General features: G+C 45.5%; 1 protein-coding gene across 4 annotated transcripts in view; it reads left to right on the top strand.

The window, feature by feature from the left end:
• Positions 1-15,711, top strand: part of SPHKAP (SPHK1 interactor, AKAP domain containing) — a 65,985-nt gene extending 50,274 nt beyond the window's left edge. For 2 of the 4 annotated variants that reach the window (XM_068145203.1, XM_068145207.1), the window contains exons 7-12: positions 66-3,795; positions 7,470-7,649; positions 9,409-9,495; positions 11,381-11,433; positions 11,518-11,702; positions 13,622-15,711. In XM_068145203.1, coding sequence (XP_068001304.1) covers positions 66-3,795; positions 7,470-7,649; positions 9,409-9,495; positions 11,381-11,433; positions 11,518-11,702; positions 13,622-13,765 — 4,379 coding nt within the window. In that variant the 3' untranslated portion in view covers positions 13,766-15,711. The remainder of the gene's footprint in view (positions 1-65; positions 3,796-7,469; positions 7,650-9,408; positions 9,496-11,380; positions 11,434-11,517; positions 11,703-13,621) is intronic. The other 2 variants (XM_068145205.1, XM_068145206.1) reach the window with 2 other exon arrangements.
• Positions 15,712-26,018: the final 10,307 nt, after the last annotated feature.

The following is a 26,018-nucleotide window of genomic DNA, read 5'->3' as shown; positions in this document are numbered from 1 at the left end:
GGAGTGTGTTATACAGTAATACAGGGTACTCTGCAAAAACTCATTTCTTTCTTTTCTTTTAACAGGTCATGAAAAAGTAAGTGTTTCAGAAGCATCTTTTGATGTAAAAAAAAATAAAGGAAAGGGATTTGAAAGTCTCCACTACAGAAAAGCCAGGCTGCCACTGATTCTCGAAAGGAGCTGCATTCCTAAAGATACTGCTGCTCCCAGAGTCCCCGAAGCTGTGAACGTTGGGGCTGAAGATGGCATCTTACAAGCTGAAGAGAAGTCAGACCAGGAAACAGTGCTGCAGAAGGAATTAGATGGGAGAGCTACTTCATCCTTTAGTACAACTACTTTGACTAGCAAGGTAGAAAATTCCTGCTCAGCACACATGTTAGAAGATGGATCTTTAACCAGAATGGCTAAAGAGGAGCCGGAGCCTCTGTGTGACCCAGCAGTGGAACACAGTGGGAAGACAGACAGGGAAGAATGTGCAGACATCGGTAACAGTGACCCTCCCTTGCAGAAAGAGCCGGCGACTACAGGTCAGTATGCCACAAATTTGGCAGAATCTGTTCTGCAGGATGCATTCATTAGACTGTCACAGGCTCAGCCCACTTTTAGTGAGGAGGCTGCCGTCAGCATCTCCGTAGGAAGCTCCTATAAGTCAGAGGACGTATCTGCTTCCCGATCGTGGAATGAACTTCCCAAGATAGTCATTGTGCAAAGTCCAGACAGTTCAGAGAATGTATCTGAGTGGCCAGGGGCTGCCTTCCCCAGCCTGTGCCACTGGGCTGAGGCAGAAAGTTCTTCTGAGGTTTTGGATTACTTTGAGGACGAACAGTCAAACGGGCATGGTCAGAGCGCTCTGGAAGTGGCTCTAGCTTGTGCAGCCACTGTTATTGGAACCATTTCCAGTCCCCAGGCTGCAGAAAGATTCAGACGGGATCAAGAAGCAACAGACTCCAAAAGTGGAGCAGTTGATAATGAAGAGCTGCACACAGCATCATCACAGCTACTTGACGACTCTGCTGGCACAGAATATTCATTTCCATCTGCACTGTGTGGCATGACTCAGGTAGCAAGTGCTGTAGCTGTCTGTGGTCTGGGGGAAATGAAGGAAGAGAAGTACTCTGTAACTTCAAGTGGACTGCTGTCTGCTGCTCAGACATCCGCAGCTGTCACTCTGCACTGCAGCTTAGCTATAGGAAGCAGCATGGAGAAGCTAAACAGCAGCATCGCCGAGACACTTCTGAAGGAGGCATCAATCATCCTGACAGCACCCAACACGTACAGAAATGTAGGGCATTTCATGGAATCCATACACGGGAAAATTATCCAGACAGCAGCGAGGCCGCAGATTCCACACACAGGTGAAGTAGTCAGGGATGAACTTGCACAAAACCTATCCAATATTATTCTACGGCATTCCATTGAAGAGGTGAGGAAGAGGAGACAGCTTTGCCCCCATGCAGAAAATGGCTCAAGTGCACAAGACATTTTCATGGAGACTGCAAACGAGCTGCTTTTTAATGTGATATATTTCACTTGCAAGAAGATGAATGACATAAGGCAAGTTGAAGAGTGTTCTCCTCTTTTCTCCAAGGGGACAAAAGCAGAGAAAGTAACAACACCAGAAGGATGGTCAACACAGGCCACAGCACATGAAATGTCACACAGCCCCCATGATCCATCTGCTGTTGAACCATTTGGTACATCCTACAGCACCAGTGCTAGCAAAGATCTGGGAAATGTCTCAAACACCAGGAACAGCAATGCAAAAGATGTGAATAGCAAGGAAAGTGCCACACTGAATTCAGAACCAATGAGTAGAGCCACAGGGCATAACGCACTCATTGCAAAAACATCTCCCAAGAGAAGATACCTGAAAAGAACCACACGAGACTGTTACAAATCCCCAACCCAGAATAACAATATTCAGAAGAAGAAGGACTACAGGTCATTTTCAGACAGAGAAAGTAGCTTTGCAAACAACGGTGTTCAAGAAGAGCTATCTTCCAGTGCCACTGAGAACACAGAGAGTCAGGCCAAGCACAAGAGTGAGATGGTGCTAAACAATGACCTGCAGGTTAGCTTGTCGCTACTAGGAAATCATGTCTTGCTCCCCTCCCAGCCTGTGCTGCAGGTGAAGAATTCAGTGGACAAATACTGTATAACAGATTTTGCAGAAGAATTGGCAGAAACAGTTGTCTCTATGGCAACAGAAATAGCAGCCATTTGTCTGGAAAATTCAAATGGGAAGCAGCCCTGGTTCTGTGCGTGGAAGAGAGGCAACGAATATCTGGTGACCCAGAGTTTATCATGCAGGACCATGAAGCGGAAGAAGGAGCCCCATGCTAATGGTTCAGTTGTTCGGAAGCACAGAGCACCTCGACTCAGTGAGATCAAAAGAAAAACAGATGAGCATCCTGAGCTAAAGGAGAGACTGATGAATCGGGTAGTAGATGAGTCTATAAACCTCGAGGACACACCAAATTCAGTCAGTATCTTTGCAGATGAAGTGGCTGCCAAGATCATGAACCTCTCTGAGCTTTCTGTGGTTGATAGCATCTGGCAGGGTCCAAACCACCCCAGAAACAGGCTGCATTGTGACAGATGGAGCCGAGCCAAGGCCTCAAGCTGTGAAAGCATACCAGAGGAGGACTCGGATTCCAAAACTTCTTTGAATACCTTGGGCCTAATGAACACCTTGGGTCACTCTGTGAGCCAGACAAGCTCTGTCTCAAAGCAGTCAAGTTGTGAAAGCATTACAGATGAATTTTCAAGGTTTATGGTGAACCAGATGGAAAATGAAGGAAGAGGGTTTGATTTATTATTGGATTACTATGCAGGAAAAAATGCAAACAGCATCTTAAATTCTGCTTTGCAACAGGTAGCCAAGAAAAATGGTCACCTTAATGTAAGGCCAAGCTGCCCATCAAAACAGTCCAGCACAGAAAGCATCACTGAAGAGTTTTATAGGTATATGCTAAGAGAAATAGAAAAGGAAAATAAAGATAACTTATCTTCCTCTCGGAATTCAAAGGACTGGTGTGGCAGCTTGCTTCCACCTTCCCTACGATCACCTTTTTGCTTTAGGCAGTCATCGATGCCTGATAGCAGAGCATCAGGCTCTAGGCTAACAGTGAATGTCCCAGTGAAGGCAAATTCATTAGATGGATTTGCCCACCACCACCAGGATTCTTTAAGCGTGCAGCCGGTCAGCACCGTGGCTTCTGCAGGCCTTTGCAAGTCTGACTCATGCCTGTACCAAAGGTGCAAGACCGACCAGATAACGGACATGTTGATTCACGAGACGTGGGCAAGTTCTATTGAATCTCTCATGCGCAAGAACAAAATCATAGCAGATGAGGCTGAAGCTGCAGAGACAGAGCATTTCCACAGTGACTCCCCACCACAGGTGGAACAATATGCAAACAGACTGGCTGCAAATATTGTTGAGAGTGGTAAAAGTTTAATTGTTGTCCAGCAGGATTCCTTCGATTGTACAAACCAAGAACACATGTTGGAAAGCAAACACTCCCAAAGCACAACTCCAAGTCAGGCAAAATCCAGTGTGGACGGTGCAAATGTGGAGAAAAAAGAGCATTTGAAGAGCCCTGCATGCCTCCCTGTGGGTCAGCACAGGGAAGTGCCTTTAATTCAGATAGAAACTGATCAACGAGACGAACCAGAAAAAGACTTGGAGCCCTTAACTTCACATGGACCTTCTGGAAAAGAGCATCCAAGCAAAGAAAAGCCTCCAGAAGCTCATGATGGGAAACACACAGTTTCCAGTTCCCAGCGAAACAGGTAAGTGGCAAGCCATCAAATGAGCACATTGCTTTGATGTTTCAATTCCTAGTAAAAACTGGTTTGATAAAGCAATAAGATAAGAGAAAGGAACAGGTTAAATTCTTACTATGGGTTTACAGCACAAAGTCACCCCATCACATGTCACAGCGCTGATCTCTAGAGCAAACTCTATTGAACACAATAGTTCTGAGTTAAATTCAATACTGCACACACAAGGCAGTTGTCTCTCTATGAATACTGGTCTTCCACAGTCAAGACAGGAAAGGCAGACAAAGTTTGAACTTTAATTTAGTGCTGGCTGATATCTCAATTTAAATTAAATAACTGAAAGGCAGCATAAAAAGGAAGACAGCAGAATTGGACCTGTAGTTGTCTGCTGTGCCTGTTTGTGTAACTAATGCTTAGTGTGCCTGGAAACAAGACCAGACTTCCATGAGTTTTGAGTTTAGCCTTATGTTTACAGTCTGGAGCTGGAAGTAATAAAAATGCTTTAGTGGAGAAGTAAAATAGTAATTAAAAGCAACACTCACTCCTTGGTTTAAGATTGCTCTGGCAAAATTTAGACAGAGAAAAGAGTAAAATTTTACTTTCATTTCATGGTGTTTATCCCAAAGGATCCTCTCCTTACTACTGTGCTCCTTTTGCTGGGAAATCAGTAACTTGCTTTGGTTAAGACACAGTGTCAGCCCAGCATGAGAGCACAGAGCAAGTGCGGAGGGTTGCTGTGGATGCTGGGAGGTTACGAGCAAGGCTCTCTCTCAGGGCCTTGCCTATTTTTAACTCTACTTCATTGTATCTGTTACTTTAATGGTATCTAAACTGCCGATCATTTGGAGCTCTATAGCACCCCATTATCGCAAAGTGCTGGGAAGAGTGCACTGACACTGTTAGAAACTGTTCTGTAGCTCATTTTGTTCTAGGCAGCGCTCTGTTTTGGCTTTTGACAAAGTAAGAAAGCCTGAGCTTCCCTGTGGATGGTAGCAATTAGCGGGATAATTATCATAACATCACTATTCTTTCATACTGACTCTCCTGCACTAACCTTCCTCTTCCCTTGAACCCACCTGTGTTTAATGAGATACATTTAGAAATCCTCCTCCTTGGAACCTTGGCAGTTTGAAAATGAAGTTATTTTTGCACAGTTTGTGAACTGTTGAATCAAAACTGTTCCTCTGCCTTTGGTGCAGAGTTCTCAAGGTGGCTATGGGGAATTTAGAGCAGTAGGATTGGTAGGGCAGAATTAGCAAGCAGAGGCTACATGAGCATTTTGGTTTGGCGATGCAGCATGGTTCCATTTCCATGCACTGGCTCTGCTAGCGATGTCAAATGCGATCTCTTGAAAAGGAATCTCAGCTGCACAAGTGTGTCTCAGATATGCTAGTGTCCCTGCTGGGAAAGCTTCACATGGATTTGAAGCACTTGTGATGTGGCTGTCTGGACTGAGCCTAGGCTGAAGTAAAACCCTAAAAATATATAGAATGTAGATATAAAAAGTGTCAGCACTGATTGCTTTGATCCACTCCTACTGCAGGAAGTTACTTGCTGGTGTGGATGCAGGCACACAGGGCTCCAGGCAAAGCACCAAGCAGACATACAGTCAGTGAGGAAAAAAAAATTAAAAAGTGCTGCAGGCCTGGGGCAAGAGGCCATCAGCAAGGAAAGGGAGCTGTTCCCTGTAGGGGGGCTGTGCAGCAGAGCCAGTCCTGTCAGTGCTGAGAGTTCAGCAGTAGAGAACTGTCAGTTCACAGCGTTGATGCTCTGAGATGGAATCGCATAATGAACGAACAAATGACAAAACACCAAATAACAGCACCCACAGAATCCTCCAGGGTTTGGACCGAGTGCTAGAACTCCCTGCCCTGCATTAAAACCTGAGTGACACCAGCGTCCTGTGGCCTGGCCACTCAGCACCGCCGTGGTCCCTCGGGATGAGGCCGGTACCTGCGGGCCAGGGCTGACAGACACAGTTAGTGATAGATGCTGATGGCTGGGCAGAGCAGAGGCCCTCAGGCAGTCGGGCCCCTTCCTCGGACACAGGTAGTGACAGATGCTAATGCCTGGCCAGAGCAGAGGCCCTCAGGCAAGCAAGTCCCTTTACTCCCTACAGGCACCTGCCTCTCTAGCATCCACTACCAATGCAGCAACTTCTCTGTTGACCTGAAAGTGTAAGCATGGCAAAAGGATATACCCACAGTATCACAGACAGCGAAAAGCTGAGTTGGGGGTGATCAGCCTGGAGAAGAGAAGGCTCCAGGGAGACCTTCAAGTAACTGAAGGGGACCTACAAGAATGCTGGGGAGGGACTTTTTACAAGGGCTTGTAGTGACAGGATAAAGGACAATGGCTTTCAGATGGAAGAGAGGAGATTTAGACTGGTGATTAGGAAGAAATTCTTTACAGTGAGGGTGGTTAGACACTGGAATATGTTGCCCAGGGAGCTTCCAGGTTTTCCTTTGAGGTGTTCAAGGCCATGCTGGACAAGCCCTTGAGCAGCCTGGTCTAGTGGAAGGTGTCCCTGCCCAGGGGGAGGTGGGGTTTGAAGCTAGATGATGTTCCAACCCAAACCATTCTCTGATTCTATGACACAATTCCATAATCTTGTCTGAGTATGCTCTGAAATGTCCTGATTTGAGTTACGGAACAGAACTATTTCTGTTCACTACTTTTACTTTTCAGCTCAGTCTCTTCTCAGTAACTTCCCCATCTGAAGTTAAGGGCATGTTTTGGTGTTTGTGTCTGGTTTTGAGGGAGTAAGTGTATGTGTATGTGTGTGTATGTGCCATGTCAAATGTGCACAATTATAAAGCACTTTTCCCCTCACCTCTGCGTTCTAAACTCAGTCTGGGCACCACATTTGGTCTGATTTCTGACTCCCTGACGCACACCTGCCTAGAAAAAGAACACTTTGTCCTTCCCCAGCCTAAGCAGCAAAGACCCTGAGAGGCATCAGTAAGTCAGAGCTCTGAGAAGAATCATAGAATCACAGAATTGTTTTGGCTGGAAAAGACCTCTAAGATCATCGAGTCCAACCATCAACCTAACGCTACCATCTGCACATTTCTTGAACACCTGCAGGGATGGTGACTCCACCACCTCCCTGGGCAGCCTGTTCCAATACCTGACCACTCCTTCAGGAAAGAAATTTTTCCTAGTGTCGAACCTAAAGCTCCCCTGGCACAATTTCAGGCCATTTCCTCTCATTCCATCACCTGATACTGGGAAGAAGAGACCAACTCCCACCACACTTTGAGATCTACAGTACTAACAGAGTAGGAAACCCTGGCAAGAAACTTACTCAGCCATTAGTAGGGGAGGGATCTCCTGTTTTGCACTAACATACACCCCATATTTCAACCACGGAAGTGCAGTCAGCCTATGCATTGAGCAGTTCCTTCTGTATGTGCAAAATCTTCCTGCCCTTTTCTATGCATACTTCAGCATAGGGCTCACTTTATTTTGTGTTTGTTTATAGCAGTCATGAGATGACCCTTTTTTAAAAGCATCTCAAGCCCCTATGTTCAGATGGACTTTGTGAATAAGTTACAAGCCTGTCCAGTCTCTTGCATCTCTGTGATTCTGCAGCATGGTTGACCTTAACAAGCAGCATGGTCTGAAGACTGGTTTGTTTGCCTGTATTACAACGCCAATGTGCTGCCTTTTCACCCCACCAGCAGCAGCCCACAGAGCAGAGCTGATGCTGAAATCCCAGGAGAGACAAAAGCAGCTGAAGAATTCCCGAACCACCTCAGCAGCAGTGAGGAGAGCACAGGCAGCTGGTCCCAGCTCGCTAATGATGAGGACAATCCCGACGACACAAGCAGCTACCTACAGCTCAGTGAGCGATCCCTGAGGTACCACAATTGTGTGTTCTCAGTGCACAACATGGGCTAGTCAACCAAGGCAGGGATTTGAGTGCCACGTGTCAGGAATGAGGGCAACAGCTCGAGGTTGATGCAGAATACTGTAAAGACAGCCTAAGGACAGAGTTCATGGCTGTATTGCTAAGAGTTAGCCACATCCTGGTTCTCAGCCAGGTCTTTTTGTCACTGGTGAGCAACTAAATTCAGACAAAAAAGCCCTCCTGGCACCACTCAAGTGCCTCAGCCCTACAGCAAAAGGGCCATCGGACAAGCTAATTGCTACTGTCTTGCCTTTGATCTATCCACTACTATTTGCATAATGTTTATTTTGGCATCTCTTTAGCTGAGAGTGATGAGACTGCTGTTCTCCCACGGGGTATCTGTGCACTGAGAGCAGAGACAGAGCCCTGAGCTGCTTAGCCTGGCACAGGGGAGCACACCAGCAGAGGATGGCTGAGCTCCTACAGAAAAGGCCTAAGTTCCAGAGCTCCCAGTGCAGTGTGGCTTTTCATTCTTGTTGAAGTCAGGACATACTTAAAAATGTTAAGAGTCCTCAGAGTTTATGCAAAGTGATGTTAGTCTGACTTCATCCCTTTCATGACTTCAAATTGAACAAGTGTTTTCCTTCACGTGCTCTTAGATTAGGTTTTAAAATGTCATGTAATTACCCCTGTCACCAGGATATTAAGGAGGGAAGAGTGTGGCAATGAAGCAGGGAAGAGAGTCTCTATCAGAGAGCACTGTTGGCTGGCTGAAAAAATACAGCACAGAGCCCATCTGTGGGTGATCATCCATCCCACTATTGCAGTACCAGCTCATGACAAAGCCCTTGGTCTGAGAGAGCTGTTGTACGGTGCCTTTGGGCTCTGCTGAGATAGGTCTGACCCCATGGTGTGACACTGATTGATGGGGAAAGGAACTGTCTAATCAGTCCTTCCCACATAAGGAAAAACACTGTTAGTTGCTTTTCCACTACAAATGAAGTGGTTCAGATTAGTTTGCCACACCAAATTAGTATATGCTGATTGACTTGCAGCCAGCACATCCACAGCCTGTTCATGCAACATGACATGATCTGTCAAATCCATAACAATGCCATCAAGTGAACTGGGGTTGTCTTTTCCACATACTCTCAGATGTAACACTTGGTTCTTGTAAAGAAGGCAAAGAGAATACTTCTGGTCATTGCTGGTTTTAATTTAAACCTCAGTCTTGCAGAGTAGTCAGAAACAGGAGGGGCTGTCACTGTGCCTGTGGGTTCCCTCAGGTCCCCGACAGCCTTTGGGGTGTGATGCAATACACTGACATGGGGGCCAGTGACAGGCATGGAGACACCAAACAGGTAAGTGGTGATGGGCAACCACACACCTTGCTGTAACTTGCCACATTCAGAGGTATCTGAATCTCTGCAGGTTTTCTCCAGGACATCTCTGTACGTGAGTCTGAGGCCGAATGTTCATTGCAGAAGCCATTTGCAAGAAGATAAGCCCCTTTTTTTTTCCCTCTCCAGTTTACAGCATCACTTGATTCATGCTCCATCTAGAACTGTTGTAATAAAAGCCTCATTATTTTGAGCATATTAGAGTGCTTCATCCTGGGAACCACTTGCTGAGCAGAAGTGATTTTGTGGAACTCTGCATAGCAGGAGCAGCCTCCTCACTTTGCTTTGTGCATAAAGAAATTAAAGAAAGATGTATGGAGACATGTTAGGCACAGCTTGGCACTAATGTTTAAACTTTTGCTTTGTCAGCAATGGCAACAGCAGTACCACTAGCAGTCTTGGCATTATGGACCTGGAAATTTATCAGGAGAACGTGACATCTTCTCCTGTGATTAAGTAAGTAGTCACTGAAGTGAGACTTGATGTTTAGTCTGATTTTAACTGCAAATCATTTACACCATCTAAAATGTGCCAAGCCCAGCTCTGTGCCTGCTGCTGAGCCAGCCCTTAGATTCAGAAGAAAGCACATGCAGGTGCCTGTGCAGAGTGACAGCACCAGACAGTGAAAGACAACAGGAAAGCCCAGCCAGATGGATTTCAAGAGAGCATGGATCCAGCAACCACTCTTCCTAAAAGAGTTTTTCTGTTAGTGTGAGCTTTCTTCTCTGAAAAACTCCAAATATTGCCAAAACTCTGCTGTAATAGCAAGTAAGGTCAAGCAAACAAGGATCCATTAAAGTCAAATGAAGATATATGATAACATTCTTAATAATTAATAATAATAATAATAATAATCATTTGGCCCACCATACATTTTCCTGTTGTTTCTGAGCATGATTCTACTGAGCATGCTGATAAATTATCAAGAGATGTGCAAGTACCTGCCTAAAGATTCTTGTACCCTGAAACCTGGGGTCACCTGCCAGCTGGTGATGCCATCAGGGCATGGCCATGGCAGAAGCATACAGACCACACATCACACGTCGTACAGGCAAGCTTTGTGTAGTTGGTGACATCAGGAAACCTTCACAGCTTGTTACCAGACTATACCACAACTGTCCTGCTTTGAGAGGGGTTTTATTCTGTAAGAAACCTGGGTGTTTGTGAGTTAGACACATTCCCTCTCAGCTGCTGATTCAGAGACTAACCTTGTTTAACATTCCCATCCTCACAGCAAGCAGTGACCTCTCTCCCTCATATTTCAAGGACCAAAGGGATACATTTCTGACTCCCCTTAGCTTCCAGGGGCTGTTCTCAGATGCAGGCCTAATAGGTATGAGGAGTTTTTACTTCCACAGATCAAAGTCAAGGCACAGCATACATCTGCTTTTCAAACAGAGAAATGGTAACAAATGCACTGGGAAGGAGGTTATTAAGCACCTGTGATTCCAAGTCATGACAAAGCATACCTTGCATGCTGCCATTTGATCCTTGCCTCTCACCTTTTGCAGCACCTGCTGCACTAGTGTATCTAACCTGGACTCTTTACAGCTTTGGGGAAGAGTCTGAAGTCCTGTGAACGAAGGTGTTAAAGACTAGTGTCCCTCCAGGCTAGAAAAACCTGACACCTGCAGCATCCTCCGGATTGAGGGCGGAATTGGAGAGGCTGGGGATATGCACTGTGAGTGACGTCCCTCCAGGAGCATGGGAACGAGCAGGACAGCAGCAGTGATTCTGCGGTCTCCTGCCACGTGTATGTTCAGAAAGGGAAGCTGAAGCAGTGACCACATGCCTGGAGTTTGTTTCCTGTAGTTTAAGATAGAGATGGAAATCCTTACAAGGTGTAAACAGAGTTTGTTTATCCAAACAGTAATATGTTTTAAAGCAGCAGTAACTGGAGTGGCCAACAGTTACTACTGTATTTAACTACAAAAGATAAAACCAGAAAGCCAGCCTGGAATATGTTCAGCCAGGGAGTGTAGCCCTGCAGAACGCTGTAGGTTCAGTATTCTACCCAGGCTATGAGACTTGCTGTGCCATACCATAATGTCATTTGCTTGTCATGCTCTAACTGAAGATACAGAGATCCTGGTGAAAGGCGGTGCAGCTAGTACAAGTACTTCATCCTCTTAGGGGAATAATGCTCCAATTCCCAAAGCTTTTCCTGATCCAAAGATTAAATCCATGAAATGTATTCAGTGTTGTATTATTTCATCCTGTGCAGCTTTTTCCTTGCAGTTTTCTAGGTCTTACATTGAGGGAAAAGTTTATCCATCGTGAAGCAATGCTGTAGACTGTTCCTAAATATCACTAATGAGTTCTGTTGTTGTTTGTTTCTAAGCGAATTAGTGGAAGAAAAAGTTTTCCTTACAGAACAGACAGAAAATACGGAGGGTAAGTTGAACTGTATTGATTCAAACAGACAATCTGAGGTTAACACAAGTCATGGCACACTAACTGTTGGGATTGTTTTTCCAGAAAGCACTTCTGAGCTTTCAGTGGGCACAGCTAACTGTCAGAAGGACCTGCTGGTGATAAACTTTGATATGGAACCGGACAGCCCTGATGCGGAGCTGAGAGCCACCCTGCAGTGGATAGCTGCCTCTGAACTTGGAATCCCAACCATCTATTTTAAGAAGTCTCAGGAAAACAGAATTGAAAAGGTACTGGAGAATGCCACCAAAGCACTTTAACCACAGCAGCAGCTATGATTCATTGAAGTTACTGGGCTTAAGAGCAGGTGCAAAACCATCCGTGTTTGCAAGAGAGCAATGCTGCTGTTTACTACCAAAAGTAAAATTGACAGAATTTAAGGTAAGCCTTACCTGGAGAACTTGGGCCAATGGGCTATGGTCAGTTGTATGAGGTTCAGCAAGGCCAAGTGCTGGGTCCTGCACTGGGGTCAGAACAACCTCATGCAGCACCACAAGCTTGGGGCACAGGGGCTAGAAAGCTGCTCGGCAGAAAAGAACCTGGGGGTGCTGGTTGACTGCTGTATGAACATGAGCCAGCAGTGGGCTCAGGTGGCCAAGAAGGCCAACAGCATCCTGACATCAATCAGGAATAGTGTGGCCAGCAGGAGAGGGAAGTAATTGTGCCCCTGTACTGAGCCCTGGTAAGGCTGCACCACAAATACTGTGTCCCACTTTTGGGCACTACAGTATAAGAAGGTGCTGGAGTGTGCCTAGAGAAGGGGAACAAAGCTGGTGAGGAGTTTGGAGGTCAAGTCTTATGAGGAGTGGCTGAGGGAACTGGGATTACTTAGCCTAAAGAAGAGGAGGCTGAGACAACACCTCATTGCTCTCTACAGTCACCCAAAAGGAGGTTGTAGTGAGGCTGGTGTTGGCCTCTTCTTCCAAGTAACTAACAACAGGACTAGAGGAAATTACCTCAAGCTACACCAGGGGAAGTTTAGACAGGCTATTAGGAAGAATTTATTTAGTGAAGGAGTGATGAGGTGTTGGAACAGGCTGCCCAGGGAGGTGGAGTCACCATTTCTGGAGGTGTTCAAAAAACAAGTAGATGGGGCACTTGAGGTCTAGTGGTCATGGAGGTGTTGGGTGGAAGGTTGGACTTGATTTTAGAGGTCTTCTCCAACATTAATGATTCTATGATTCTAAGTATCCAAGTGTTCAACTTAATTAACGAAAGAAGTATTAGAAATCAGTATTTTGGTCTTTCATGGGAAGATCATTTTGAGTAACAGAGATATTGTTTGATTTTCTTGAGTACATGCATTTGGGAATCATAAACATCATTTAAAATGCATTCAGCAACAGCAGTGCAAATTGCAGCTAATGAAAGCAGCAGCTGTCAGCTTTCCCCATGTGCTTTGGCAGACAGCTAATTCAATTGCAGAGAGACACTGGAGAATAATGAGGCACATCCTGCCGACAACAGCACTCGTGGCAATCGTGTGCCTATTAAAGGGCATTAAAATACATATTAAAAGTTTAGGCTTCAGTATGTAAATAGCAAACAGCTACATCAGCTCGAGACTGTTTTCTTGGGTGGTGTAGAACTGGAAGCATCGAAGGGACAAGCTAATTTGATACTGATTGTGGAATTCAAAGAACTGAAAAGCTTTGATTTTCCTTTATGTGCTTCAGGAAGAAACAGGGCTAGATGCAGGACATGGTGAAGCCCATTATTAAGTACAAAGTGGACAAAATTAAGGATTTTTCACAGCTGCTTAAGAATGTGTATTTAACCTCTGGTTTGTCTGAAAGTTGAGAAAAAATGGCATGTGGATACTCTCTGTGGTTCAACCACAACTGTGGCAAACGTCTTCACGTGACAGATGTTTGCCTAGATTCCCTCTCACCAGTGCTATGTGAACATTTAATATAGCATGAGATGTGTGTGGAAATGCAGAAAATTAAATATCCATTAACATTCAGCTAATATAGATGAAGAGGTTTGGGTTTCCTTTCAAAGGGGTAGTCACACTTCCAGTGTGGAAGGAGCCTTTCTGCTGCCACATGGTGAATTGTGCCCATTCACAAAGGATGGTCTGGCAGCTCTGTGTGTGTATTTAGCAAACATCAGCCAGATGCTAAGAGTGGTTTGTTTTCTTGTTTAGTTTTTAGATGTTGTGCAGTTAGTTCAGCAGAAGTCCTGGAAGGTGGGGGATATCTTCCAAGCTGTGGTGCAGTACTGCAAGCTCAGCGAGGAAGGCAGACAGATGACATCCAGCCTGTTCGACTGGCTTCTTGAGCTGGGCTAAGGAAGTTCACCTCCTCAGTGTCTTCATTTGGTTCCACTTTAACTGAGCAGTGGATTTCTGAACATCACTGAGTGAAATGGGCACAGATGGACAATCTCCACAGGAAGAACACGCATCCATTCCATGACTGCACACGGAGCAGAGTGAGCCAAGGTGTATTGTGTCTGTCTGTACCACAAAGGACTCATGACACATTGTGCTATAGGAAGGACTGGACTGGGAGGGGCTGGGTTTGCAGCTTTCTGAACTAATGGACTACACAGTAAAGGCTTAATTAAGCATCTAATATGTACCTTTTTCATCAGTTTGGTTAAATCAATCAGCTAAATGGAATAGTACACTGACATTCAGGTTTAACACACCACTATTTGTACTGTTTGGCTATTGGAACCAGAGTCTATCCATGCAGCCTGGAGACACCCATGACCCTAGTGAAATAATGATTCTGTTTGTAAATCCCCACAGTCTGCTAAGGGGTGGAAACTTTTCAACCCTTAAGACCTTCACAGTCAGCTGCCACAGTAAAAAGCTGCTGTAAACACAGTTTCTTTCAAGATGATTATTTCTCTTCTACAGCTGTTCCCAACTCCCGTCTCAGTGAAGTGAAATCCAGCTTTTGGGTCACTGCCCTCAGAATTCACTTCTCTGCACATGGAGGCAACACAGCACAGCATGGTGCAGCCACACCCAGAACACCCTTGAGCACAGCTGCCCAGCGAGGCAGTAGGGCTCTACACCACAGACCTGCCATGAGTCACTTCACCTCTGTGCCTCAGTGTCCCTACCCAGTGAGGGGGAGTAATGACAGTACGGTCCTTAGGCAAAGTGCTTCTGTTTCAAGCACTCTGTGACCTGCCACAGATCAGTTAAAAGAAGAGGGGGGGAAAAAAAATACTATTTTAGTTTAATCCAGTAAATTGTTAACAAGGTGAAGAAATGTGTATCTGAAAAGTTTCATCTCATAAAGCTCTTCGGTTTTGTAACTTAGAAGAAAGCAAAGCAATGGTTAACATTTCAGCAGACACCTGTTCATTTTTGGGGTGTCAGTGTCTGGATGATGTGACAGTTCACATCACTGATGTCTCCCCAGCTGTTTGCCAAGATGTGCTGTGGTGTCACCTGGTTGAGGTGATCAGTTGGTACCACGCACTTAACGATGCAGTCTCTTGACTCATCCAAAGAGCTTGGGTTGGAATTTAAAGGTAACTTACAACTGTTCACATCACAGTTACTCCTTTGAAAATAGCTCTTTCATCTCTCCCCACCCAAAGAGTGAAATGGAAACCCTGCCTGCTTGCCCAAATGAAGTACTTCAGAGATATTTTATTTTCCATATAACAGGATATGCCTCTGTAATATTTCTTGGGAAAGAGAAAAACAGCTATCCTTTTGCACTAAGTATTTTTGAAAACTTTGAAGTAGTTTTAAATAATTTATTAAAAGAGCCATATTGTCAGTTTTATCTTTCAAACCATTCCTCAACCTGCATGGTTGCATCACTTGGTCAAAGTTACCGTGGGATATGAAACACCACCAGTAACGCCACACCTGCTCTGCAGGGTGCACACAACAGCGAGGGCAGCTTTACTGTAACAACAAAGCTCAGTTTATTGCCTGCATTGAGCAGAACCATGCAGTCCTGGGCCTGCCCCAAGAGCTGCTGAGTATCCAGAACTCCCACCACATAAGTAGCTCCTCTGGAAGCTCAGCAATTCCAAGGCTGGAAGTCACTAAAGCATCAAGTGTTACAGACGGAGTGCTTTGAGCTCATCGTGGAAAGGTGTATTTATTTCTAAACCAAATACAGGTAGATGTCAGTTTTTGGTGTGATAGAATAAGTGTTTACTTAGCCTACAAAGCACAAATACCATGACAGAGTTGTAACAGTGTGATGCAGTTTCTCTGTACTTCTGAATGTTGCCATTTATTCAGAAATAAATTTATGTCCTAACATGTGTCTGCTTTGCCTCCCTACAGTGTTCGTGACTGTGATATGGGGGTCAGACCTGTTACAGAATCACAGAATTGTTTCACTTGGAAAAGACCTCTAGGAAGTCCAGCTGTCAACTTAAGACTGCCATGGTCATTAAACCATGTCCCTAAGTGTCATGTACACACATTTCTTGAACACCTCCAGGCATGGTGACTCCACCGCCTCCCTGGGCAGCCTGTTCCAATGCCTGACCACGCTTGTAGCAAAGACATTTTTCCTCCTCTGGCACAATTTCAGGCCATTTCCTCTTGTTCTATCACCTGATACTAGGGAGAAGAGACCAACCCCCACCTCACTCCAATCTCCTTTCAGGGGATTGTGGAGAGCAGTGAGTTTCCCCTCAGACTCCTCTCATCCAGACTGAACAACCCCAGTCCCCTCAGCCGCTCCTCATAAAACTTGTTCTCCACACCCTTCACCAGCTTTGTTTGCCTCCTCTGGATGTGCTCCACCCCCTCAATGTCTTTCTTGTAGTGAGGGTTCCAAAACTGAACCCAGTACTCAAGGTGTGGCCTCACCAGTGCCCAGTACAGGGGCACAATCACTTCCCTGGTCCTGCTCACCACAGTATTCCTGATCCAGGCCAGGATGCTAGTGGCTTTCTCGGCCATCTGTGCACACAGGCTCATGTTAGGGTGGCTGTTAACCAGGGTCCCCAGGTCCTTTTCTGCTGGGCAGCTTTCCAGCCATTCTGCCCCAAAAATTACCTTTTTCAGCCACCCCTGTAGCCTATCAAAGCTCTGCTGAGTGAGACATGTCCCTGACCAAACCAAGGCAGAGCAAGCTCCAGGTCTTACCCCAGCACCAAAGCTACAGCTTCACTCAGGTTCCACAGCTCCATCAAGGTTGATCACAGTATCACCGTATCACAGTATAACTAAGGTTGGAAGAGACCTCGAGGATCATCGAGTCCAACCTATAAACACAGACCCCATGACTAGACCATGGCACCAAGTGCCACGTCCAATCTCCTCTTGAATGCCTCCAGGGACGGTGACTCCACCACCTCCCTGGGCAGCACATTCCAATGACGAATGACTCTCTCGGTGAAGAACTTTCTCCTCACCTCGAGTCTAAACCTCCCCTGGCGCAGCTTGAGACTGTGATCCTAACATTCCTAGCTTCACAGAATGGTGAGTTACACACTCCCTGCCAGGCATTATCCCCAGGATAACTCCTCACATATCAAATCCTGCTAGTGCTCACTCTGGCTGCAGAAGTGGGCAGGAGGTGGGGAGGCAGAATCTTAAGAGTTTCTGCTACTTATTTGCACAGGTATTTACTGCCCTGCTGCGTAGATGTGAAGGTATTTCTACTGCTAAACAGAAAAAGAACCCAGCACTTAGCTGGGTGAATCTGAACAGGACTTATCCACCATTAAAAAAGGCTGAGAAAAGTCAATGCTAAATACACAGGAGAACTTCATACCAGATGCAATTGTAGGTAAAAAGAGTAAGTTAGGTGCAGTTCAGTGTCCCTGACTACACAAGTGTGATGTGGGTTGTTGGTACCACAAGGGCATAGAGAGGTGGCTGCTCGGTTTGTTCCCTAATACAGACTAGGAGCACACAAATGAAACCCATTCAGGCCAGGTTCACAGCAAACAAGAGATGACACACGATCAAATTCAAGGATGCACAACTTGTCCACAGGTACAAGTGGGAGCTGGGTAAGAGCTTGAAGAGATGCACCACAGTTTATTGAACCAGATGAGCCTCATGAGCTGCAGGAGATGCCCTGGCTGTAGGAGGTCATCCATGAGAGCAGCAGACACATTCCTCAGCACCAGTCACAGCCAGGACTGCCTGCTCACCATCTCACCCACCAAGGGCTCCAGATAAAATCACAGAATTATTTCAGCTGGAAAAGACCTCTAAGATCAAGTCCAACCATCAAGCTAAGACCACACAGCTCATAGATGATAGAATTTGGCCTGTAGATATATTAATGCTATTAAGTTCTCTGTTGAAAGGTAAGTATTTAGAAACTTCATTTTTACTTTGGTCTTGGTTAGTCTGATTTTAATGCCAGGATTATTAGAAGCTGAAAAACTATAACCAACCTCAATTTTGTCATAATACCAAAGATTTTCATAGCACCTTAAAGTAAATTAACCATTTTATTGTAGTCTGTGATAAAAATTGTTACCTCTTTACAGCTATCAGTTAATTCAGCAGGTAACCTTTCTGAAGAGACTTGAGTTTAGTGTTTCTCTTAGCCAGTTTCACATGGAGCTGCACAACAGGGAAGCACAGGAATGGCACCATAAATCCTGACATTCGAAATGCCATGGGAAAAACCCAGCACCCCACTCAAATTGCCCACATGAGCTACCAACTGGCCCAAATGCCAGGCAAGGAAGATGCACATCCCTATCAGCCAGTGGTTCAGGTTGGAAGGGACCTTAAACATCATCTAGTTCCAACCATCCTGCTATAGGCAGAGACACCTTCCACTAGACCAGGTTGCTCAAGGCCCTGTCCAACCTGGCCCTGAACACCTCCAGGGAGGGGGCATCCACAATCTACCTGGGCAACCTGTTCCAGTGTCTCACCACCCTCACTGAAAGAATTTCATTCTAATCTCCAGTCTAAATCTCCCCTCTTCCAGCTCACAGCCATTGCCCCTCATCCTATCACTACAAGCCCTTGTAGAAAGTGCCTCCCCAGCTTTCTTGTAGGCCCCCTTCAGCTACTAGAGGGCTGCTGTAAGGTCTGCCCAGAGCCTTCTCCAGGCTGAACAGCCCTAACTCAGTCTGTCCCCACAGGGGAGGTGCTCCAGCCTTCTGATCATCTTTGTGGCCTCCTCTGGACCTACTCCAACATTTCTGTGTCCTTCTTGTGCTGGGGCACCAGCCATTTCTATGCATTTGCTACACAAGATTGAACTCATAGTGCCACTACTTTAAACCCCTCAGAATGTACTGGCCCTCAGAAAGCACCTTGCAGGTGCACAGCATTTAGCAGGACAGAGTTGAATTAGGCAGCTGGGCTATCACGCTCATTAAAACAATTTGCAGTGAAGACAGGTCTGGCTGATGGACACTCTGCCCTCCTCCCACCCTTAGCTGAAAATCAGTGAAGTGCAGCCAAGCAGAGTGCAGCCAAGGAGGATGTTGTGCCACAAGGAAAGCCCCAAATGCATGGATGTCAAAGACTCACACAGCTTTTGGTAACATTCTCTTTGTTACCATTGAGGTCTTTCTTTCTGAAATATGTTAATTGCCAACCAAGCATTGCCTTGGAAGGAAAAAAAAAATACATCCATTGAATCTTACCCACCACTTTTTTACAACTCACATTGGTTCTCCCACAGAGCACTAAAATCTAGCCCTCAATCACATCTGAAGTTGCTTATGTGCAGCAGGCCTCAATTATTTTTGCACCAAGAGCGCTGGAATTCCCTCATGGTTTATTTACCAACAAAACTTCAGCTAATGGCTGTGTACTCTGACTTTGCAAAGAACTTGCTGGGAACCAGCTTTGTTAAGTGCTGCATCAGTCAGTGGCAATAGGTGTACTTTGAGCACCTGAAATAGATGAGGAGAGGGAAGGAGGGAGGAAGGGAGAAGAAAACAACATTTGATGTACAGAAAATAAAACAAACATTGCTACAAACATTCACTATTGTCTCCTTCTCCTGTCAGAACAGCAGTGCCAGTTCTAACACACTGAACTCTAACTCAAAAATTCCTAGTGCCTCAGCAGGTATTGCACAGTGTTGATTTCACAGGTATATTTCCCTTGAATGAACTGTCTTCTCCTCAGTGTTTGTTTTCTCCATGTTCTCTGAGACCAGCAGCAACCTTAGACCAGATCTAAAAGGGCAAAACCAAATGAGGACACTGTGCCTGGTCTGAAAGAAAGGCCAACTATAATCAAGTCTTATATAGTGAATCAAGAGATCCAGCTGAATTGAGTATTTTGAGTCTTTTCAGTTCTTGGATGCTTTCAGGCATATAGTTTTTGTTTTCAAACCCAGGAAGAAGCAATACAAGCAACATCTACATCCTGCAAGGTCATGACAGAAAAAAAAGACCTGTAGAACCATAATAAGAGAGAGGTATCAGGAAAAAAATCTGACACATGGAATTTCAAATGTGATGCCTGCCTGTATTGTGCTAATTCTAGAGGTCATTGCTTTTCTAACATCCCTTCTAAGATCAGACAATAACTATGTTACAAGTAAATTACCTCATAGTCACAGTAATACACACTAAGATTTATTAGAGGTGAGAATGCTTCCAGATACTCTCAGCCTGCCTTGATACCTTGCAAGTCACCAGAAATACTATAATATGCCTTGTGTTTGAAGAGATGGCTCAGAATGGAAATAAAAATGGTGCACTGAAAGACTAGGGAAACATCAAAGTGGGTTTTTGTTAGAGAAACACCAATTTCTTCTCCCTAGAGGAAGTTGTTCTTTCAGCCACAGCAGTGGAGATGGGCCATCAGGATGTGGAAATGAGGAAATATTTTGTGTTTTTAAAACAGCCACAGTATACAAATATCTGCATGTGGGAATGGATAATGATGGAAACTTATGGACATCTGATTGATGGCCTTTTTAGGGCTCCACACAGGCAGCTCTGAACAACAAACTGTTTAACAGTTACAGGAAAAGGGAGTACGATGAGACTGGTTTATGTTCAATTCCAGATCACAGGGCTCATTCTGCTCTCCCAATGCCCAGTGCTGCAGTTGCTGCACCCACAGAACTCCAAGCCAGCAAGAACAGCTTGTGCAGATGATGCAATAATCAAACTCTAAAGCACTATTAAAAAAAAAACAAATGTCCTTCAGTTCTGCAAAATCTGCTCCAGCAGTCACTGAGATAAAAATCTGCAAATCACTACAGTATGCCACAGCACGAGAAAAGCTTAAAAGCTGATAAACTGTTATGAAACTCTGCCTCTGCAGGGTGCCTACTAAACACCCTCACCACAATCACTGGGAACAACAAAAAGATGGGTTTATGCACTCAGTTGAGATTATGCTCCAGTGCAAGAGGGGCAAATGCCCATTTGCAAACAATGCATACACATGGAACCTTCTCTGGCAACACACAGACTCTCACTCCCACTTGTATTGGTCTCTCAGAAGCACCTGACACTCATGTTTCATTCACAAGCCTTAAATGGAACTAAAACATAAACCAAGGCCTTTTCACACACTTCTGTCTGCTCTTGAGTGAAGGAAATAATCCAGCACTGATTGGATTTGCCTGCCTCTGGTTCTTTCCAACGATACAATCCCAACCGTGGCACAACACAGAACAAATACACAATTTACACTGGAATTTGAACAAGGATTCAATCATTTGTGTCTATGATGACCCAATGCATTTAAGTGGCATTATATTAGCTCAGAGCAGGTCTTAAACACAACAGCAAACTTTAAAATGTAAGATGCTTTATTAGGCAGCTGTTTTCAAATGAAAATATCTTTGCAGAATTCACCCAGATGAGTACTGTTGCTCAAAAGCACTGACTTCAGCAGATCAACCTCCAGCTCTGGGAAGTAGGAGGAGATTGGCTGTTCTTGCTGGGAGTTATCAAGGTGATGAACAACTCTGATATGCTTATATGACAAAAGAGACTCAACATTATTATGTATGAGCCGTTTTCCATTCTGCAAATGAAAAAGCTCTTTCCCCCAAGCAATATTTTGCCTCATTTCATCAGCTCCACTTTTAAACATGCTGTCCTGAAGACTACTTTGGCGTTTCAAGAAGTCTGGAAAAGCCATTTTACAAAGCCTGTTATCACAGAACTGTCAGGGTTGGAAGTGAACTCAAGGATCATCAAGTTCCAACTCCCCTGCCATGGGCAGGGACACCTCACACTAGATTAGATTGCCCAGCGCCCTATCCAGCCTGGCCTTAAAAAATTCCAGGGATGAGGCTTCCACCACCACCCTGGGCAACCTGTTCCAGTCTCTCACCACCCTCACAGTGAAGAACTTCTTCCTAACATCCAATCTGAATATACCCACTTTCAGTTTTTTTCCATTCCCCCTAGTCCTATCACTACCTGACATCCTAAAAGGTCCCTCCCCAGCTTTCTTGTAGGCCCCCTTCAGATACTGGGAGGCCACAAGAAGGTCTCCTTAGAGCCTTCGAAGGTCTCCTTAAAGCCTTCTCTTCTCCAGACTGAATAACCACAGCTCCTTCAGTCTGTCTCCATAGGAGAGGTTATATTTACTTCAGGATTCACAAAGGCCTCCATGCAGTAATATATAGGAAATCATAACACACTTTGCTATTTCCAGGTGTACTCTGGCCCCTCTGCACTTTCTACTGAGCTTCCTGTTTTGAAAGAGCTGTTAAACCAGTCCTGCTCTTCCTTGGCTTTCTGCGGTAAAGGATCATTTAGATTAATTTTGGATGTCATTTTGCATTTTACCAAGTTGGTAAGAAAAGTATTTAAGTTGAAGGATCTGATGCAGTGAAATCAATCAACTCACTAGCTCAGGTAGCTATTAAGCCAGGTATCATTTTATTACACGTGTGGATGCATCAACTCCACCTCATATGAGCGCCAGAAAGAGCTGGTTACACACCTTGTAGCCAGGGTCAGTAACACACGTTCACGCCGTTTCTGGGCGATGGTTATCCCATCCATTAGTTTGCGGAGAAACCTCGAGCACAGCAACGCCTGGCCGCAGGTCTTTCACCTCTCGGTCTCTGCTGCCCCCTACTGTCAGTTTATAACATCACAGGCATCCGGCGGTCATCTGAGACCACTCACTCTCATCTTCCTCTTCACCACGGCGTCCTCTTGTTGAACTCGGGTCATTCTGCCCTTGTTTTTCTTCTGCCAAAACCACAAGACTGGGTTCAGCTTGCTTTTGTTCCTCTTTATCTCTGTGACGTGTGAGCCATCTGCAGCTGCACCCCTGTTTTTTACCTCCCTACCAAGCTCAAGGTCTGCTTTATTTATGTCTACAAAGCTAATCCCTTAACTATTGATAATGCTTACATACGTAGAAAAGACTAATTCTAAAAGTTAGTGAGTCTCCATCCACAGACTCGATGATTTCTGGAGGTGCCTAGCATTCTGTGATTCCAACTGATTCTTTATTGACAGAGAGACAGCAGACAAACAGCAGACAAACATCAGGCAAAGCTGTTCACTTTTAGGTGATAAAGGAAAATGCTTTCCAGCTGCCAGCCTCTGGAGCACTCTTTAGCTTCAGAAACCAGAGACTACAAAGCAATTGCATGACATCTCTGCTCTTGAGTGGGTGTTGGCACCCTTCTGACCACATTCTTCCACAGCTCTGCTGCAGGGGCCATAGGCTGCTGGAAGCCAGAGCAAAGCAACACCTGGATGTTTCCCACTCTGCTCCTCTGCCTCTATGGATGCTTCCTGACACAGTTCTGCTGCAGGGGCCGCAGGCTGCTGGAAGCCAGAGCAAAGCAACACCTGGATGTTTCCCACCCTGCTCCTCTGCCTCTATGGATTCTTCTGTGTGGTGAAACCATCAGAACCTTTCCTGACTCCCTACCTAACAGCACCTGATAAAATCCTGAGCATAGAGGAGGTATGGGTTTACTGCCTTTCCATTTACATGGAGCAGCAAAAATTCAAAAAGTAAAACATTGTTTAAAGCTTTTAAACAAAAGTAAAACCCAAACAAAGCACAAGAACAACCAGCTTTGGAAGGTTACAGTTTGCAGCATAAATAAAACAGCCATGGATTTAAGATTCATTTGCCTGCTCAACAGTCACAGGCCACAAACTGCAGGAATGCAAGGAAAGATTTGGTATAGAGTGTTCCCCCAGCAGATAACCCTTAATGATATGATGGTGTAAGGAAGGAGTCAAAGAAAGTCTCACACCCAAACTTAGCCAAGATCTTTCAGGAGACTGAGCTCCTCTGTTGTCAGAAGTAGAATAACAAAGAGGAAGCAAACCAATGAAGCATCACTTACTCTGTCCTTGATATATCACCTGCACAAATTGTTTCTTTTCATCAACCAGACATCATCAATCAAAGCAACAGCTTTGCACCCAGTGTGACCTAACTGGTCTGCTGGCCTCCCATCAGGCTCCAGACTGAGCACTGAACGCTACACCCTGATGTTTCATAGTTTCATAGTTTCATTCAGGGTTGGAAGGGACCACGAGGATCATCTAGTTCCAACCCCCCTGCCATGGGCAGGGACACCCCACACTAGATCAGGCTGGCCAGAGCCTCGTCCAGCCTGCTCTTAAACACCTCCAGGGACGGGGCCTCAACCACCTCCCTGGACAACCCATTCCAGGGTTTCACCACTCTCATGGTGAAGAACCTCCTCCTCACATCTAGCCTGAATCTTTGCCTTCAACAACTTAATTGACCTGGCCATTCAGACCATTCTAACTGTGGTTGTGATAGATTTAAAGAGAGCTTGGACTGGGCACAGTGACTCAGGTAAATGCTACTAACTTACTATTTATTGCCTAGCCAAATCATCTTCAGGAGTTTACCAAGAAAGAAATTGCTGTGCCCAAGCACAGTTTCATTCCCTCTTTATCTAAAACTCCAGGTGCTTCACTCTCCCCTTATGTCAGCCATCATTCCTCCCTTTTAGCACAGCAGTTAGGATTACAGGTACTGGGCTTTCACAGAAACATTCAGGTTGGAAAAGACACTCAGGGTCACCAAGTCCAACCAAAGTTCTCTCTACAAAGTTCACCCCTAAGCCATATCCCCAAGCATCGCATCCAAACAACCATTAAACACATCCAGGGTTGGTGACTCAACCACCTAGAGAGCAGCACATTCCAGTGCCTTTGACATTTTAAAGGCAGATGCACCATGATGTAAATAATCAGGCCCTACTATCTGACCAGCTTTTGCTAATTAACATGACACTGAAGAACACACTCTCTGCCCAAAGATGCTGGCTGGTCAACATGAGTCTATGTTAGGCTGAAAGCCTCACCACTAACATAAAGAGATGTTCTCATCTCACTGGAGAAAGAAGGTCCTTCCTCTGTAGGGAACCAGGCAGGTGGAATGCAGCATCCTTGTGCTGCTTGTCAGAGACACTCTGTAACCCTCCTGAGCTCAATCAAGGTCCCCAGAGCAGGCAACTTAGGGACACTATCCTGGGGACTTACGCTTACAGACCTCTTCCCCCTCTCACACTGGAGTTATTGGATCCTGCTATCAAACTGGGTTTTCTGCACAGGAGGTTTTCTGGGCTTTCTGTACGTGAGGGCATTGTACTCGTCTTCATCCCTCTCACAGAGACACGCTTCCTCCCTCCTGGCAGCTTCTTCCCACTCACATCCTTCAGCACAGACCAGAGGAGAAACCATTAGCAGAGTTTGCCATGCTGGATGAGCTGTGAGAATCCATAGCTCTGTCCCAACCCAGCCTATCATCCTACCAGGAGATACCAAGGAGCTTACATCCCTGCTCCAAAATTCAGACAATCCCCCAAAGTATCACCAGTCAGCGAGCAACAGTGAGCTACACCAAGGCAGAAGGTGGAAGGATTCCTAAAAACACCTCTCACAGGTTCTGCTGGTGACTCAGATACACATGGATGAGGTTGAGGCCTGGAAAGAGAAGATTTGAGAGGCAGGGAAACGAGGAATCTCACCTTCCCACTCTTTGTTGGCTGTCTCCCTGGCTTTCCAAGAGGCATCATGCTGGAGGAGGTTCGCAAATAGATGTAAGGCTGATTTTTGACAGCTTTGAGCAGGTAGAGGAGAGCAGGCTGTCATGGAGGCACCCACAAAACAGACAGCAGTAGCCACCCAAAAACTATGGATTTATTATAATTGATCTGCTCTCCTTACAACTAATAAAACTAATTGGAGATGTGAACCAAAATGTGCATAGACTCACTCAGAAAAGGAAAATCTCCCCATCGGTATACTCACCAAGGAGGATGAGGAGGAACATTAGGTTCCACTCTAAGGGGAGGAGATCTGACTGCCAGGCTGCTTCTGTGTGAGGCAAACTCAACTCTCTCCATAGCAGGACTCTACATCCTTGAGAGCTGTTGTGCTGTGATCAGTTTATTAATTAGTTGGAGGGCTGACTTCTAGACCCAGAGGTGCCAGCTAGTGGCTGGAGGTGTCAAGCTCATCTTTACCAGCTTCTAACAAGCCCCAGCACCCTTCTCGGAGCCTGTCAGGACCCTGTGCTTGTGGCAGGGAGGGCAGTGTCGTACCTGCCGCAGCTGCCCAGAGAGGCTGTGGAGTTCCTTCTCTGGAGACACCCAACACCTGCCTGGATGCGCTCCTGCGTGGCCTACTCT

This window comes from Melanerpes formicivorus, unplaced genomic scaffold, assembly GCF_026170545.1.
Source record: "Melanerpes formicivorus ecotype bairdi unplaced genomic scaffold, bMelFor1.0.p_v2 SCAF_12, whole genome shotgun sequence".
In the NCBI taxonomy this organism is placed as follows: domain Eukaryota; kingdom Metazoa; phylum Chordata; class Aves; order Piciformes; family Picidae; genus Melanerpes; species Melanerpes formicivorus.
This window is presented reverse-complemented; position numbering and strand designations above follow the sequence as displayed.